At 40.8% G+C, this 13654-nt stretch overlaps 1 protein-coding gene across 1 annotated transcript in view; it reads left to right on the top strand.

Annotated features, from left to right (window-relative positions):
• The first annotated feature begins 5668 nt into the window (after positions 1-5668).
• The window catches only part of RASEF (RAS and EF-hand domain containing), a 33102-nt gene continuing 25116 nt past the window's right edge, over positions 5669-13654 (top strand). Inside the window, exon 1 of the mRNA XM_015615273.3 lies at positions 5669-6121. Within this exon, the coding sequence (XP_015470759.1) occupies positions 5751-6121 (371 nt within the window). The 5' untranslated portion in view covers positions 5669-5750. The remainder of the gene's footprint in view (positions 6122-13654) is intronic.

Below are 13654 nucleotides of genomic sequence, written 5' to 3'. Positions count from 1 at the left end.
CTGTTTTGCTTTGCTTTTGGCTTTTGCATTCTCTGTTAAACTGTCTTTATCTCAACCCATGAGTTTTCTCACTTTTACCCTTCCAATTCTCTCCCTGATCCTACTGGTGGAGGAGTGAGTGAGAGGCTGTGTAGAGATTGGCTGTTGGCTGGGGTTAAACCTTGTCACCATCCAAAACTGCTGTCAATGGGACATTGACCAGTGATGTTTTCCACAGGAATATTGCCCAGAAGCCTCAAGTTGTAGGAATGTCCAGTGGCCCTGCAGGCACTGAGCACCTCAACAGCAAAAAAACCCTCTTGGGATCCACAAGTGAGACATTCTTCCCTCATTCTTTTAAGACCTGCCCTGTTGATGGTACACAGAGTTTGCCTAACATGAATAGCAGAAGGTGTCACAATGTGAAACAGTGGAAGCCACTTTTGCTTAGGATAAAGTAGGAAGTAGTACTGAATATGTGTGTCTTTCTTAAGGAAGAACCTGATGGTAAGAGCATTACGCCCAAGACTGGAGATGAATTCAGTCTTGCTCTCTGATGAGCAGATTAAAGTATTTCTTGCTTCAGCTAAGCAAATATCTTTCAGACTGTCTTACAGCTGCTCAAGCAATTGAATAGATACCATTTAGTCAGAATCTGTGAAAATGTAAGATTTTTTGGACTAGACAGAGAGAAATAAAAGATGGATTAGTGATCAACTGGCATATGGAAAATTGTCATCTAGCATTTTCACCAAGGATTCTTTTTGTCTAGTTATAATGCACTGTAAAATACAGATGCTTGGAACAGTGGCTTTGAGCTTTGAGAAGCTGTCTGCTTCTCAATTCCATCAGTGTCTCCAGTATCTTAGTGGTTAGGACGCTTGCATGAGGAAAAAGAAAGGTAACCTTAATTTCCTTCAGGCAAGGCAGAGATTTAAACTTGAATCTTCTGCTTCTGGGGAAATGTTCCAAGACATTGAGCAAGAAAGGGAGATAGGAAGAGAGTGAAACATTGGCCATTGTGTTTGCAAGGTAAACCTGGTCCTTGCTGTGTTTTTGAAGGAGTTTGGCATCAAGTTTGACCCTTTTTTGCAGAAAAAGGTCAAAGCTAATCCTAACTGGAAAGAATCATGTCTGTTTTACCTAATGCTGTTTATCTCTGTCCTGAAAAGGACACTTCTGTCCTCTGTCTTCAGCAGTGCACACTGTTAACAGGATTTGTACGTAGGGAATTGCATTTTGAGATGTCCATTTCTTTAAGAACAAAGAAATTTTGTCAATAGATGTGATTTGGTTTTGACTATCAGAATTGAAACAACTATCCTACCCAAACCAAGGAAGGCTTCTCATAAAAAATGAAATTCATAAGCATTTATTGTTAGCTGCTTATGTTACTCAAAAGCATCACACAATTTTGAGAATTGGCACCTGTGATAACATGTCTTTAGAACAGCCTTTTAATGTTAATTTTTTGGGGGCTGGAGAACTCATTAGAGCTGCATGAGGGTGACAGCTAACATGTCCAAATTAGGCCCAGCAGTCATTATCAGTCATTTCAGCATCTCCCTGGCTATTCAGTTGATCATACAGACAAGCTTTTAAAAAGACTGCCAACATTTAATAATTTCTGCAGAAGTGTCATGGGTACTTGGATATCTAAATATCAGTAGTCTCCTTTGTCTTTTGCAGGCTGAAGATGCTTCACCTAAAAGGTTTATACTTCAGTCATGATCTGGAACTTGTTAAAGTGTTATAATACCATTAAGGTTTTTCACAACTTCATTGTCTGAACTGCTAAATTTTTAGGAGAATTAAAAAAAATGTATTTATACCCTGAGAAACATTTTTGGCTTTTAAATGTACCTCTTCTTAGATGAATAAATTTTATAGTCACTTTTTGGCTCATTTTTTCACAATGTCAAAGCATATAATTGTGTTCTTTGAAAATATTATTTTCTAATTTCCTGGACTAAGTTTTTAAAGACATAGATTATGCCTTTTCCCCTTACGAGGTCATAATGATGCATTTTATCTGAGAAATCTACATGATGTCTGCTACCACATACTTTACCCTTAGTTTTCAACTGCAGAGAATAAGGGTGAGTCATATTCAGTAGTACTAAAAATTATGCAGGAGGGAATGAGAGCATGCAGAAATGTTCTATGATCTGTCCAGACTCGGCATTTAAGATGCACACCTATCCTATGTGTTTCACACAAAGCGCATGCCAGGACAGAACCAGGTAAACAGTCAGTTTAATGCCATCAAAGCACGGTTTAATGCATCAAGGCAAAGAAAATGCCATCTAAGTAATAAAAAGCGCAAAGGAAGACACTGTAAGAGAATGGCAGAAAATGGAAAACAGTGGAGAGGAAGCATCACTACCACAGCCTGTCTCCTGGAGACCGCCCAGACTCTGCTCTGCACATTACCCTCCTCTCCCCTTGTCCTTCATGTGCCTGTGCACGCTTGGCTTCCCTTCCTGATGGCAGGGGTGATGAAGAGGTCATGGGCAAGGAGGTACAAAAGATGGAGATGGAGTGCCACACTGGCACTGTGATGCCTTGAGATGCATAGTAACTTGCAGAGGTGGTAAATTTTGTGTTGGGGGGAAGAACTTGGGGTAGGTTTATATAGTTAGTTTCCAGGGTGTTATGGTTATATGGTTATATGATACCTGTATGTGATATGAACTGTTTTCAATATCATTAGTTGACTCTATTTTACTTATGCTCTCTTGATGTCACGTACTTTCCAAGCAAATTGCACAGTTTGTGCTAAATTGCTAAAATTGTCCAAATGTAAAACAGAAAAACATGTATAAGAGAGTAATTGCAAGCACAGAGTGATATATTTTCTTTCTCAGCCAACCCTTTTGTGGGAAAATTTAGCTCAAGTATGCGGGAACTATCCAAAATGCATATTCTGTCCAGTAGAAATCAGAATAGTATGGATGACATTGTAAGATAATGCCCAAGTCCACAAACAATAATGATAAAAAGTAAATCAGTGAATAATTGTTCCAATCTATGTTCTATTTCCTAACTTTTAAGTGCTTGATATTCCAAGTAAAAAATCTTTCTTTAATATGTATGTAAGGTTCCTAAGATAACACACAGAGAGGGATGGGAAGAGGGCTGCTATTTCAGGCATGGAATCTGCCTGGAGCACAGCACTCCAGCCTTCTTGGGCTTCTGAATAACTCTGCATAGTTAGTTTCAGAGACCACATACATTCAAATAGTATTCCAAGGTTCCACAGTTTATCCCAGTGGTCAGCTCAGCTCCGCTCTTCTGCTTCCTGGGACAATAGGTCTTGATGTAGTGTTGCCATGCCTTTCTTTTCTTGTTTACCTGTCTCTTCCAATCCGTAACATTTAACCTCAGTCTGTATAACAGTGTCGAAATCCACTTTTTCCACTCAGTTCAATAAGACACTTTAGTAGTGATACAGTGAATCCTTTCTCATTTACCTGCTTCCTTAGGTATCTCTAAAATTCCTGAGAATCATTTAATTTTCTCTTCTGCCTTCCAGCCAAATAGACTCTTGGACTAGCTTGTGACTTTCATGGAGGTCAAGCAAAGCAGATGTTAGACTGAAAATTGAATGCATGGTATATATGTATCTTCACTATCTTATGCATGAATTTAAAATTTCTCTTATGAACTTAAACTTGAACTTAAAATTACTATGCCACATAAACAGTGTCTTGTATTTGCGTATTTATTTAATTTAGAGCTGGATTTGAAGAGCAGGTCGTTCTAAGAACAGGGTCATGATTTCAGAAGACACCATTGTTTTGCCATTGCCTGCTGGGAATCCTGGTCTCACCACTTATTCTTTGGTCTTAACAAATAAACCATTTATTATCTTTGTGTGGTTGTATCAGAACTATTCAGCTAAAACATGGCCTGCCAAGCAAGCATGTGCTGTGTAGTCTTGTGAAACATTGCAAGCACAATCTGTTTTGCAGAATATACCTATGCCACGGCAGTGCTAAATGATACACTGTACTTCATGCCTGAGATTTGTGTGACAAATCTTCTCTAACAGAAAAAAAAAGAAAAGAAAAAACCCAAAAGGGACTATGTGTCCAAAGTCTATGTCCTCTACTTAGATACACACAAGAGTACGTAAAAGAGTGGGTAGGATAAGGATAAGGATAACTGACCAATGTCAACTTTTGTGCAGCCACAAAAGCAAATAAGGTGAGCACATAGATTTGAGTGGGAACTCCCTGCCTGGCTAGTCAGACACACTCAGACCTGGATGAGGCTGTTCCAGTTCATCTCACGAGCTTGTCCCCTCTGAAAGCTAAATGTCCCAGCTCCTATAAACAGAGAGATGGGCTGTATATGCAGGAGAAGTTCCTCTCTTTTGATGGCTGAACAACCCTTCATTAACCCCTTAAAAGCTCCAAGACACACTTCAGGTATAAAAATTTTATGGATAGATAAAAGACCACAGAACAAAAGAATACTTTCATTAAATTAATTCTGTTTTACTATAACACTAAGAAACTGATGATGAGACCGCATTACTACTATTAGTAGTTTTGCAATTGTCAGGTAGAAATGTAATAAAAAAATGTATAGAATCACAAATTTAAGTCTCTCTGGTATTTCATACTTTTAGGCTAAAACTTATATTCCAAATTGTTTAACAGCTATATTTCCTTAAAGTATGGGGAACATTTTACAAAACTTTTTATTGTCTAGAGAAAGATTGTTGGCTGTTTGTCTAATCCTGATGGGTTAATAATCAAAAGCTGTAAAAAAAAAAAAAAAAAAAAAAAAAAAATTCCCTTTGAGGGCATTCTACATCTTAGGCATTTTCCCATTTACAGTATGTGATTTATTCTGAGAAGTCAGATGGACTATTTGTGTTTTTCTGGAACACATAATTAGGCTATGTTTCGGTCAATAATGAAGTGCTGTTCTGACAGATCTGTAGTCTGTTTATCACAACTGTGGTATAACACAACTTACATTTGCAGATAGACATAAACAAGAATAAGTCTAGGGAAATAAGTAATAATTTGAAAATTATCACTTAGATTCAAATGGAATATGAGCCTTGAATCTGACTTCCAACAAGTAAGACACCTTGACTTCTGTCACGAAGGACAAAGTTCTTCACAAAGCATTGAAAAACTGTTTCCTCTGGTTTATTGATTTGAATTCACCTTTTGCATTTTCTATTTTAGATGGTATTTTAACAATCCACATTTCTAAATCACAGGTGGTGAGACATCTATCGGCACATACCCACAAGGTATGAAACTCCAAGACTATTCGTGTCGGCGAGAATTTATCTGTTCAAACTTTGTGTCATCATTCGGGTTCTGGATCTTCCATGAAAGTGAGGAGTATTTTTATTAAGTTGGAAAACGGAAATTAGGTTTAACACCGTACTACCAGGACTCATACGTGAGTGCTTCAGGGGACGAGGCATGTTTTTCACCCTGCCTTGCTCTCCGTAGTTACCTGTGCCGTTCGCAACACGCTGGGCCCGAGGGGAGCCCCGTGCCCCTACACTCCGCGGGACAGCGGGACCGCCCTGCCCTCCCGGGGGTGCCCGCAGCCGGCCCGGGACCTGCCCCGGCCAGGATCCGCCACCTGCGTTCCGCCTCCCGGCCGTGCCCGGCCCCGAGGGGCGCCGGGGCGGAGCCGGACCCGGCCCGCCCCGCTGAGCCGCAGGTAGGGCAGCCGCCCGCCCGATCGCATCGCGTTCTGCCCGCGGCGGAGTCTCCGCGCCCCGGCGCTGGCCGATGGATCCCGAGGCGGCGGCGGGGGACGAGCTGTCCCGCTTGCGCGCCCTCTTCCTGGCGTGCGACGCCAGCGGCTCGGGCCGCATCGAGCGGGAGGACTTCGCTGCTCTCTGCGCCGAGCTGCGGGTGCGGCCGGCCGAGGCCGAGGCCATCTTCCAGCGCCTCGACAGCGACCGTGACGGGGCCATCACCTTCCCGGAGTTCGCCCGTGGCTTCCGCGGCGCCACGCGGGCGCAGCCCGGTGGCAGCGAGCCGAGGGGCGAGGACACGGAGGAGGAGGAGGTGTCGGCGGCTTGGGTCGCCGCGGGGCTGGAACAACCCTGGAAGGACTTCGAGGTGCGGCTGGGGGACGAGGCGAGGTACATCCCCAGGTAAGGTCCGGACCCGCCCGTTCCATCTCACCGTGATCCCGGCGGTGGGAGCGGGTCCGGGGCCCCGCGGTTGGCGGACTGAGCCGTGGGCACCCCGGTGCCACCGCTGCCGAACCGGCCCTGCTGTCCTGCGGGGCGGGAACAGCCCTCCTGGCGGAGCCGCCGCCGGCGCTGATGCAATCCCAGCTGGGGAACGGCCGAGGAGCCTGACCCCTCGCCCCTAGCGCCTGCAAGTGTAGAGAGCCCTCCGCACACCTGCTTCCCGGCTGGGGTGGTTTCCAAAGCTGTTCTTCAGCGTGCAGCTGCTCCTAGCTTCCTCTGCTCTGCCCTGCTCTGCCAGCACCCACGTGGGAGAACGCGCGGGATATGTAAAGTTATGCCGGCTCTGCAGGAACTTTCTACCCGTGCTATTCCCCGACCAGACCCCAGCATTTTTCTTCCAGCCCTGTGAAGCTTTTCCTGGACCAGCCTCATCGTTGCCTCCACGTTAACGGTGTTGGTAAATTATGGTCCTCGGTCTGGTGAGCTCACTGAAGTTTGTGAGAGTCTTTGTCCGCGGTCTCAGTGGAATGAAGACAACTGATGGTAGTTCGGTTTGAGATTAAACCTGTTTACCACGGATATGTCAGTACGGGGCTAGTTCCAGTGTACAGAGACACATTTTTGGTGACTCTCAGGAATCTGCCTGAAAGCTGGGGTGCTCAAAATTAATATGAAGATGATGGCTATAGAAAGTATAGAGTGATTTAAAAATTGTAATTAACGGTGGAAAACAAGTAATCTGAGTTTCAGGACTTGGTAAAGTAAAAGGAATTTATAAAAGTTATGTATGTGAATATATCTCAGTGTTGTCTCTATATAGTGCTACTTAAATTCCTACCTATACCAATAATTTGGTTCCAGCCAAATTAAAAATTTATTTGGATTATGAGGTGAAAAATTTCTTCTGGAAAATTTTCAGTTATTTAACTTACTACTCATGTGCAAATCTGGACTCAATTTTCTTTTCTTCTTGGACTAATACTCTTTCATCTAATTAGACTGCCCCATCTCAGACAGATCAGTAAATTCATACAGGTCTTTCTTAATTTGTTCATGGTGCTTTCCTTGTTAGACACTTGCTTTCTACAGAAGGAGAACAACAGACTGTTTGAAAGCTTGCAGACACAGTTAATAACCTGAAGTCAGAAACTCAATAGGAGCTGAAAAAAAATCTGACTCGTGAACAGTGGTAACTTGTGAAAGCATCTGTCTCTTCTCGGTAATAGTTCTGTTTCAGTATCTTGGTTACTGTTTGCAGCAGCAGTTTCGGTGTAGTCTGATTGTCTAAGAAGATAATAGGAAGGGGAAGAGCTTTGATTTGCTCCGTCATGCAGACGCATATGGTAGTTTTGCTAAATCCATCGTGACGTAAAGTAATTCATGTTACAATTCTTTTACATAAAAACTAAAAACTAAGTTTTGATGGTTAAATACTATCAGGCAGGCAGTAATTTGATGTAAATGTTTCTTATTCAGGTTCTTATTTGAACATCCTTCATAGTTGGCTGTATTTATTAAGTGTGTGTCAACTGAAAAACAGTGTGCTCTTTGTTTGTTCTCTCTCTTGTACTGAAGTGCTAGAAGTAGGTCTGTTTTACAGCTAAGCTTTTTTTCCTTTTGTAGCCCACATCTTTTTTTTGTTGAAACATATATGTAAGGTTTTTTTCATGTAAGTAGTCCCACTAAGATCATTAGGACCACTTACGTGAGTAATGAATATATTGAAATCCTTTGAGGAGTCATAAGCAGAAGAATATAACAAAATCAAGGGAAGTACAAGCTGGACTTCAAAAAAGATATTTGTCTTTTTGTTTAAATTACTTAACTTGCTTTAATTATTAGTTGCTTCAACTTTTTATTCAGGAAAAGGCAGTATTTTGAAAACTAGAACTGGCTTGGAACACACCTGCATCTTCAGTGCTATTAAAGAATTAGTGTCCTTATGTTGTTTTATTTCTCTTCGTGTATTTGTTGTGACATTGATATCTGTGAGAAAAGTAAATTACAAGGGAGAAACTCCTCAAAGCCAGATGAGTGCAGCTGGTAGTCCGTATTTTTTAATCTCAGTTGTGTGGTTTTTGTCTTGATCCTTTGGGGTTCAGTTCCTCAAAATGCTCTGCCTTGTGGCCACAGACTAGCAAGACACTGGCACATGTGCTTTGATGCTTATTGGGGTTTATACAGAGAGAAACAAGGCACAGCAAATAGAAGTAGTGAGATAAAGGCTGGAGAAAATGCCACAAAAAACACCTGTGGTCTCTGCCACTCTTCAGCTTGAGTGAATGCCCATGGAAATGACAGGGAAAATTTTCAAATTTTCTGTCTCCATTTCAGAAGCGGAAGGTTCAGTTTCTGTGACTGAACTTTTTAAAAGCATAAATGAGCTTCCATAACAAGGTGTGAAACGTGGTAAAAGATCTTTACCCTGACTCAGTCCTCAGCGTAGCAGCAGGCATTTAATGCAAAATTATTTACTGCCAGATACTCAAATAAGCATACATTACAATAAACATATTTTGAATTTAACTATGTTTTTGGAAAAGGTAATTTTATTATGGGATGGATCATACCTCTGCAGTTTGGTGTATCAGTTGCACAGTCCTTTTAGATTATACTTGAAAAGATTCAAGTCTGTGCTGAAGCTGAAGTTTTATTGTTTGCAGTTAAACAGGTAGAGTCACATTAAAGAGTCTCTTTACAGCCTTGCTCCTTTCCCCCTCACCTGAACAGATTATTTTTGACTGAATTAAGTTAGATTTCTTGGTAAGATGGTTACTGTGAGTCAAAGTATTGTTTGTCTTCGCTTTCACTTTTGTTAGGTGGGCAATATGCCTCTCATAAAAAAAAAAAATTAGGCGGAAAGTCTTTCCAGGTTGATAATCTGTGAGGTCAGACTTTAGTGGAATTATACAGAGGGTTGTTTTTTCTGTTTGCTTGATGGTTTGTTTTTTTTTTTTTTTTCTTGTTTTATTTTGTTTATTTTTAATTTCATTTAAAATGCAACTACCCTTCTGAATTGTTGCATTTAATCAGGAATAATGAGTAATTAAACATAGAATAATGCAGTGCCTTTAGTTTATATGTATGTACAGCGAGTTGCCAGCTGGAGATCTGTTCTAATGAGAAGTCAGCCATGTTTGTTAGTTTATTCCTCTAGGAAGTATTTGCAATGGTACAGGAGTGGACAGAAAGAAGCTTACCCTTTTGGTGCTCCAGGCAGTGAGTGATTCAGTGCACTGCCACACTGGAAGTGTTTAGCCCTTGATGGTGTTACTGGATGTTGCACTCTTTCTTGTGGCCAATCGCAGTTTGAATTTCAGTGGCAAAACTGAAAGGTTCCCTCCATGCTCCTAATAGACAGATGTGTTCCTTTAAGTGTGTGGGAATATCTCCCTAATGGCAATCCTTTTCCATTCCTCAGCTTGAGCAAGGAACAATCTAAAATCCTCTGACACTAGAAGAGAAATCCTATACTTATGAATGCTATGACATTTCTTCCTCTGTAAATTACAGGCAAAAAACTTCTGGAAAATAGATTTTTACATTTCAACATCAGACTTCAGTCAGGAGGAGCAAAGGCTTGGGACTGTCAAAAAGACTAAGCCCTACCAGACAACTTTTGTGCAATAGTTGGCAAATTGGATAATCTTACTGGAAAATGAACTAAATTAATTAGAGCATAAATGGGTGGATTAATCAGAAGCAGAAAGTTTGTATCCCTATTTTAAGTTAAATCTGCTGCTTTGCAGGGCCTCATACTCCACTGCTTTGCTTTTTAGTCTTTGGGTTTGTTTTATTTGTGTGCCTTGTACTTTCAGCCAAGCTGACTATTCATCAGACTCAGATTTCAGTGCTGCCTGATTGTGAGATTTTATGCCTCATACAATTCCAAAGTCTCTTAATGTGATTATGATAGCAGTGTGCCCCCAGTCATGTTATCTGGAGCTGGATAGAAAATGTGGATCTGGGGGATGTGATAAAATGTGAAAGCATGCTGTTCTTAATGTGGGCTACTTAAACTGTGAAAACAGGCGATGCTCAGGGGGTATACTGCTGTACAACAGCAAAGAAGAGATGCTCTGCTGCATAAAAAAACATCCAAAACCTGTCATGCTCTTGCTGTCTGAACTAGGATGGATTTTTGCCAAAGTCAGTATAGAGCACTGTTAACTTTGGTCAGCAATTTGTGTTTACTTGAATGAGATGATGAGTTATGATGTCAGAACTGGAGAGGTTTCCCTGGAAGTTGAAGCATGTTCCCTGGAAAGGGGATAAAGGCAAATCCTGAGGAAAAACACATACTCTGTCCTTTTTTTGCTACAGTGCTGGAGAGGGGATCTGAAAGAATGTTGTCTTTTAATACATGTCATGACAGGGGTTTGAGATATGTGCTCTCCTGGATGCCTTTCTGTGAGCTAGGAGACTTGCTGAGCTGTGTTAAGTTTTACTGCACTTCTGATTTTTGTTTTAATCAAAACAGCGTTTGTGCCAACTGACTTAAGCACTGTAGCATGCATTTTCCTGGATTATTTTCCTGGTATCATCATGTGATCATTTGCCATAATGTCTTTGAGGTGTTCTCCTGTTCGACGGACTTCATCTTTCCCTGGTTGTCCCACAGTCTTTTCTACTGCTGCTCCACTGGCTCTAAATCACACCTCTAAGGGAACAGTATTCATGCTTTGGAAACATTAAAATCAATCTTTCCTCTGGGAATCAGACCTTGGCTGGGCTGTCTCATCTGGGTGTTACCGATTTGTTCATCTTCTTTTAATGCAGCCTGTTTCTGAAAGGGCAGATACAGAAAAAGAAAAGGTAGTATTAAAAAACCCATAGTGCTTCAAGTTGACAAATACTTTGAATTTTTCTCTGTGTTAAAATTCTGTATAATCTGTTTTTCCTTAAGGCACTCAATCTAGAGGAAGTGTTACAGTGTCAGCTGTGACAAAGTTAGATCCTTTCCAGTCTGTGTATGATTTGCTTGTTCTTTTCTGCTGACTGTTACAGTGGCATATCCAATGTGTCTGCTTTTCAGGAAAAGGTTCTTCTTGAGCACTTGGAGACACACAGGCTTTTGGCCTCTAGTTTAAGGGCAACTATCAGATGCATAATGCTTGAGCTTTGTTTTGTTCTGACCCAGCTCAGACCTTCCCAGCTCAGAGCACCTTACACTTCATCTGTTCATGTCCATAACATAACAGAACTTCTACAAGTGATCAGAGAAATTTTACAAGCTGGCCCACAATAGATCATTAAAACAGTGTTCTAAAACAAAATACTGCCCTTAGGCAGTATTAGACTGAGAGGCCTATGTAACATAGCATATTTTTTCCGGCCACTACATAGGGAGCACACATAAGATACTGAGTAACTCTGGAGTTGTTATCAGTCGAAAAATTCCATCATCTTCCTCTGAACTGGATTCAGAGTGTGGATTATTAGGCAAATGGTCACTGTACAATCAGCAAACCAGAAATAATAGTATAAATTGATAAGGATTAATATAACTATGTGGATTAAAGGAAATTATGACATAACATAATCTAAATATCTGATATCCCCCAAAATCAGTGTTGTGTGTTTTTTTGGTGTGGGTCCTAGGTCCTCCCACGGCATCAACCCCCACCCTCACTTCTGCTCCTCTTCTATTCAACCATGGTATTTTAAATGTATCATATTAGATAGAGCATTATAATCAGAGCAGTTTTATTTCCTTTATGCAGTTCTCATAGGAACTCTCTGAAAACCATGTGAATACTGTAACTTTGCTTAAGTTAACTCATGTGAAGCTTTGCAAATATTGACTAATTACTCTTCTAAGTACTAATTTTACAGATGGTTTATGCTATAAAACCTTTGACATGAATTAAGGTAAAGCCAAAGCAATCCTTGGCCACAGTGCAATACTTTTTGTGGGTAGTGGTGTTTGGTGTCTGCAAAAGAAGCAACAGAACTAAATGCATGCATGATGAGTAGTGCTAGATGAAGAAAGTGACAGACTTTCATGCCGTCTATTAAAAAAATGCTCTTTCTATGCATTAGTGTTTGTGAACACCTTTAAGTTCCATACTAGCATAGTTGTGCTAGTGTAGAAATTAAAGGTGTGCCGCTAAATACATTGAAAAATGAATTTAGGATTTCAAGGAAAACCAGTTTTAAGGGGCAAGTCCAAGCATTTGAGACGAGTTTTGCTGAAACATTTTGTCCAGCAAAAGGACAGACTATTTAGAGTTCAAGTCAGCTTGGTGAAATCCATTTGTAAAATCTTCTTTGATAATTAATTTTGAATAAGTGATGAATTTGCAGAAAGAAATAGCATGTATACAAGAGGAAGTGAGGACAAACAGATTGGGCAATATTCAGTGCAGCAATCTGCCCTGCTGAAGCAGTGTCACTGATATTCACAAAGCATATGGAAACAAAGGAATGAGTAAAAATATAATAATATCAATTTGGAACAAATAATTTTCACATGCATACTGCATGTTGATACAGAGTCCACATAATTTCTGGTACCTTCATGGATTCATGGATACTTGGAGTGACTAAATCACTGATAGTCTTTCCAGTTCATGAAAGTGTATTACATCTTCCTGAAAGCATAAGTGATTAAGTAATTTCATTCATTTTGTTGCATGACTTTAATTTCTCATCTGTTTTTTTGTTGTTGTTTTTAGTGTTTTTTGTGATTTTTTTGTTGTTGTTGATGTAGCATTTGTGAGCCTACTTTTTAATTAAGGCATCCTGTATTGTTGCTGTAGAAGCACTCATATGATTATCATTGGGAGTTTCAGTGACCAGTTATGATCTTTCCAGGCCCTTTCCAGAATCCTACATGGTTGTGGTTGTAGCGATATTGCTTGATTTCTTAAGCCTAAGTACTGCTTCCTAAAACTGTTTCTGAAATATTTTGAATCCAGCTGTGTGGTAAGTGGTCACTGGGCTAAGTAAGATATGAAATATAAAAGTTTTTTTTAATCCCAGAGGGAGATTAAACCTCACATTTGCTACCTTGAATTTCTGACTACTGTATCTTAAAGCAGACTTAGCTGTGTGGAAGAGGGTCAGCATCACAGGCATACTGATTTCTAGCTTCAATTCAGGCACGTGTATTTCCAGATTGCAGAGCATTCTGAGTTGGAAGGGACCAACCAGGATCATCAATGGCCCTACAGCTACTGGACTCACAACCTGGTGTCATTAGCACCATGCTCTAACTAACTGACCTCAGGTTTGCACATACTTTGAAAAGAATCACAGAATAGTTATGGTTGGAAGGAGCCTTTGGAGATCATCCAGTCCAACCTCTCTGCCAAGGCAGGGTCAGCTAAGAGCAGGTTACACAGGAATCTGGCCAAGTGTGTTTTGAATGTCTCCAGAGAGGGAGACTCCACAACATCTTTGGGCAGCTTCTTCCAGTGTTCTGCCAGCCTCAATGTAAAGAGACTTTTCCTCATGTTGAGATGAAACTTCCTGTGTTTTAGTTTAGGG

The sequence above is a fragment of the Parus major genome, chromosome Z (assembly GCF_001522545.3).
Source record: "Parus major isolate Abel chromosome Z, Parus_major1.1, whole genome shotgun sequence".
Classification (NCBI taxonomy): domain Eukaryota; kingdom Metazoa; phylum Chordata; class Aves; order Passeriformes; family Paridae; genus Parus; species Parus major.
The sequence above is the reverse complement of the archived record's forward strand: the minus strand, read 5'-3'. Positions and strand labels throughout refer to the sequence as shown.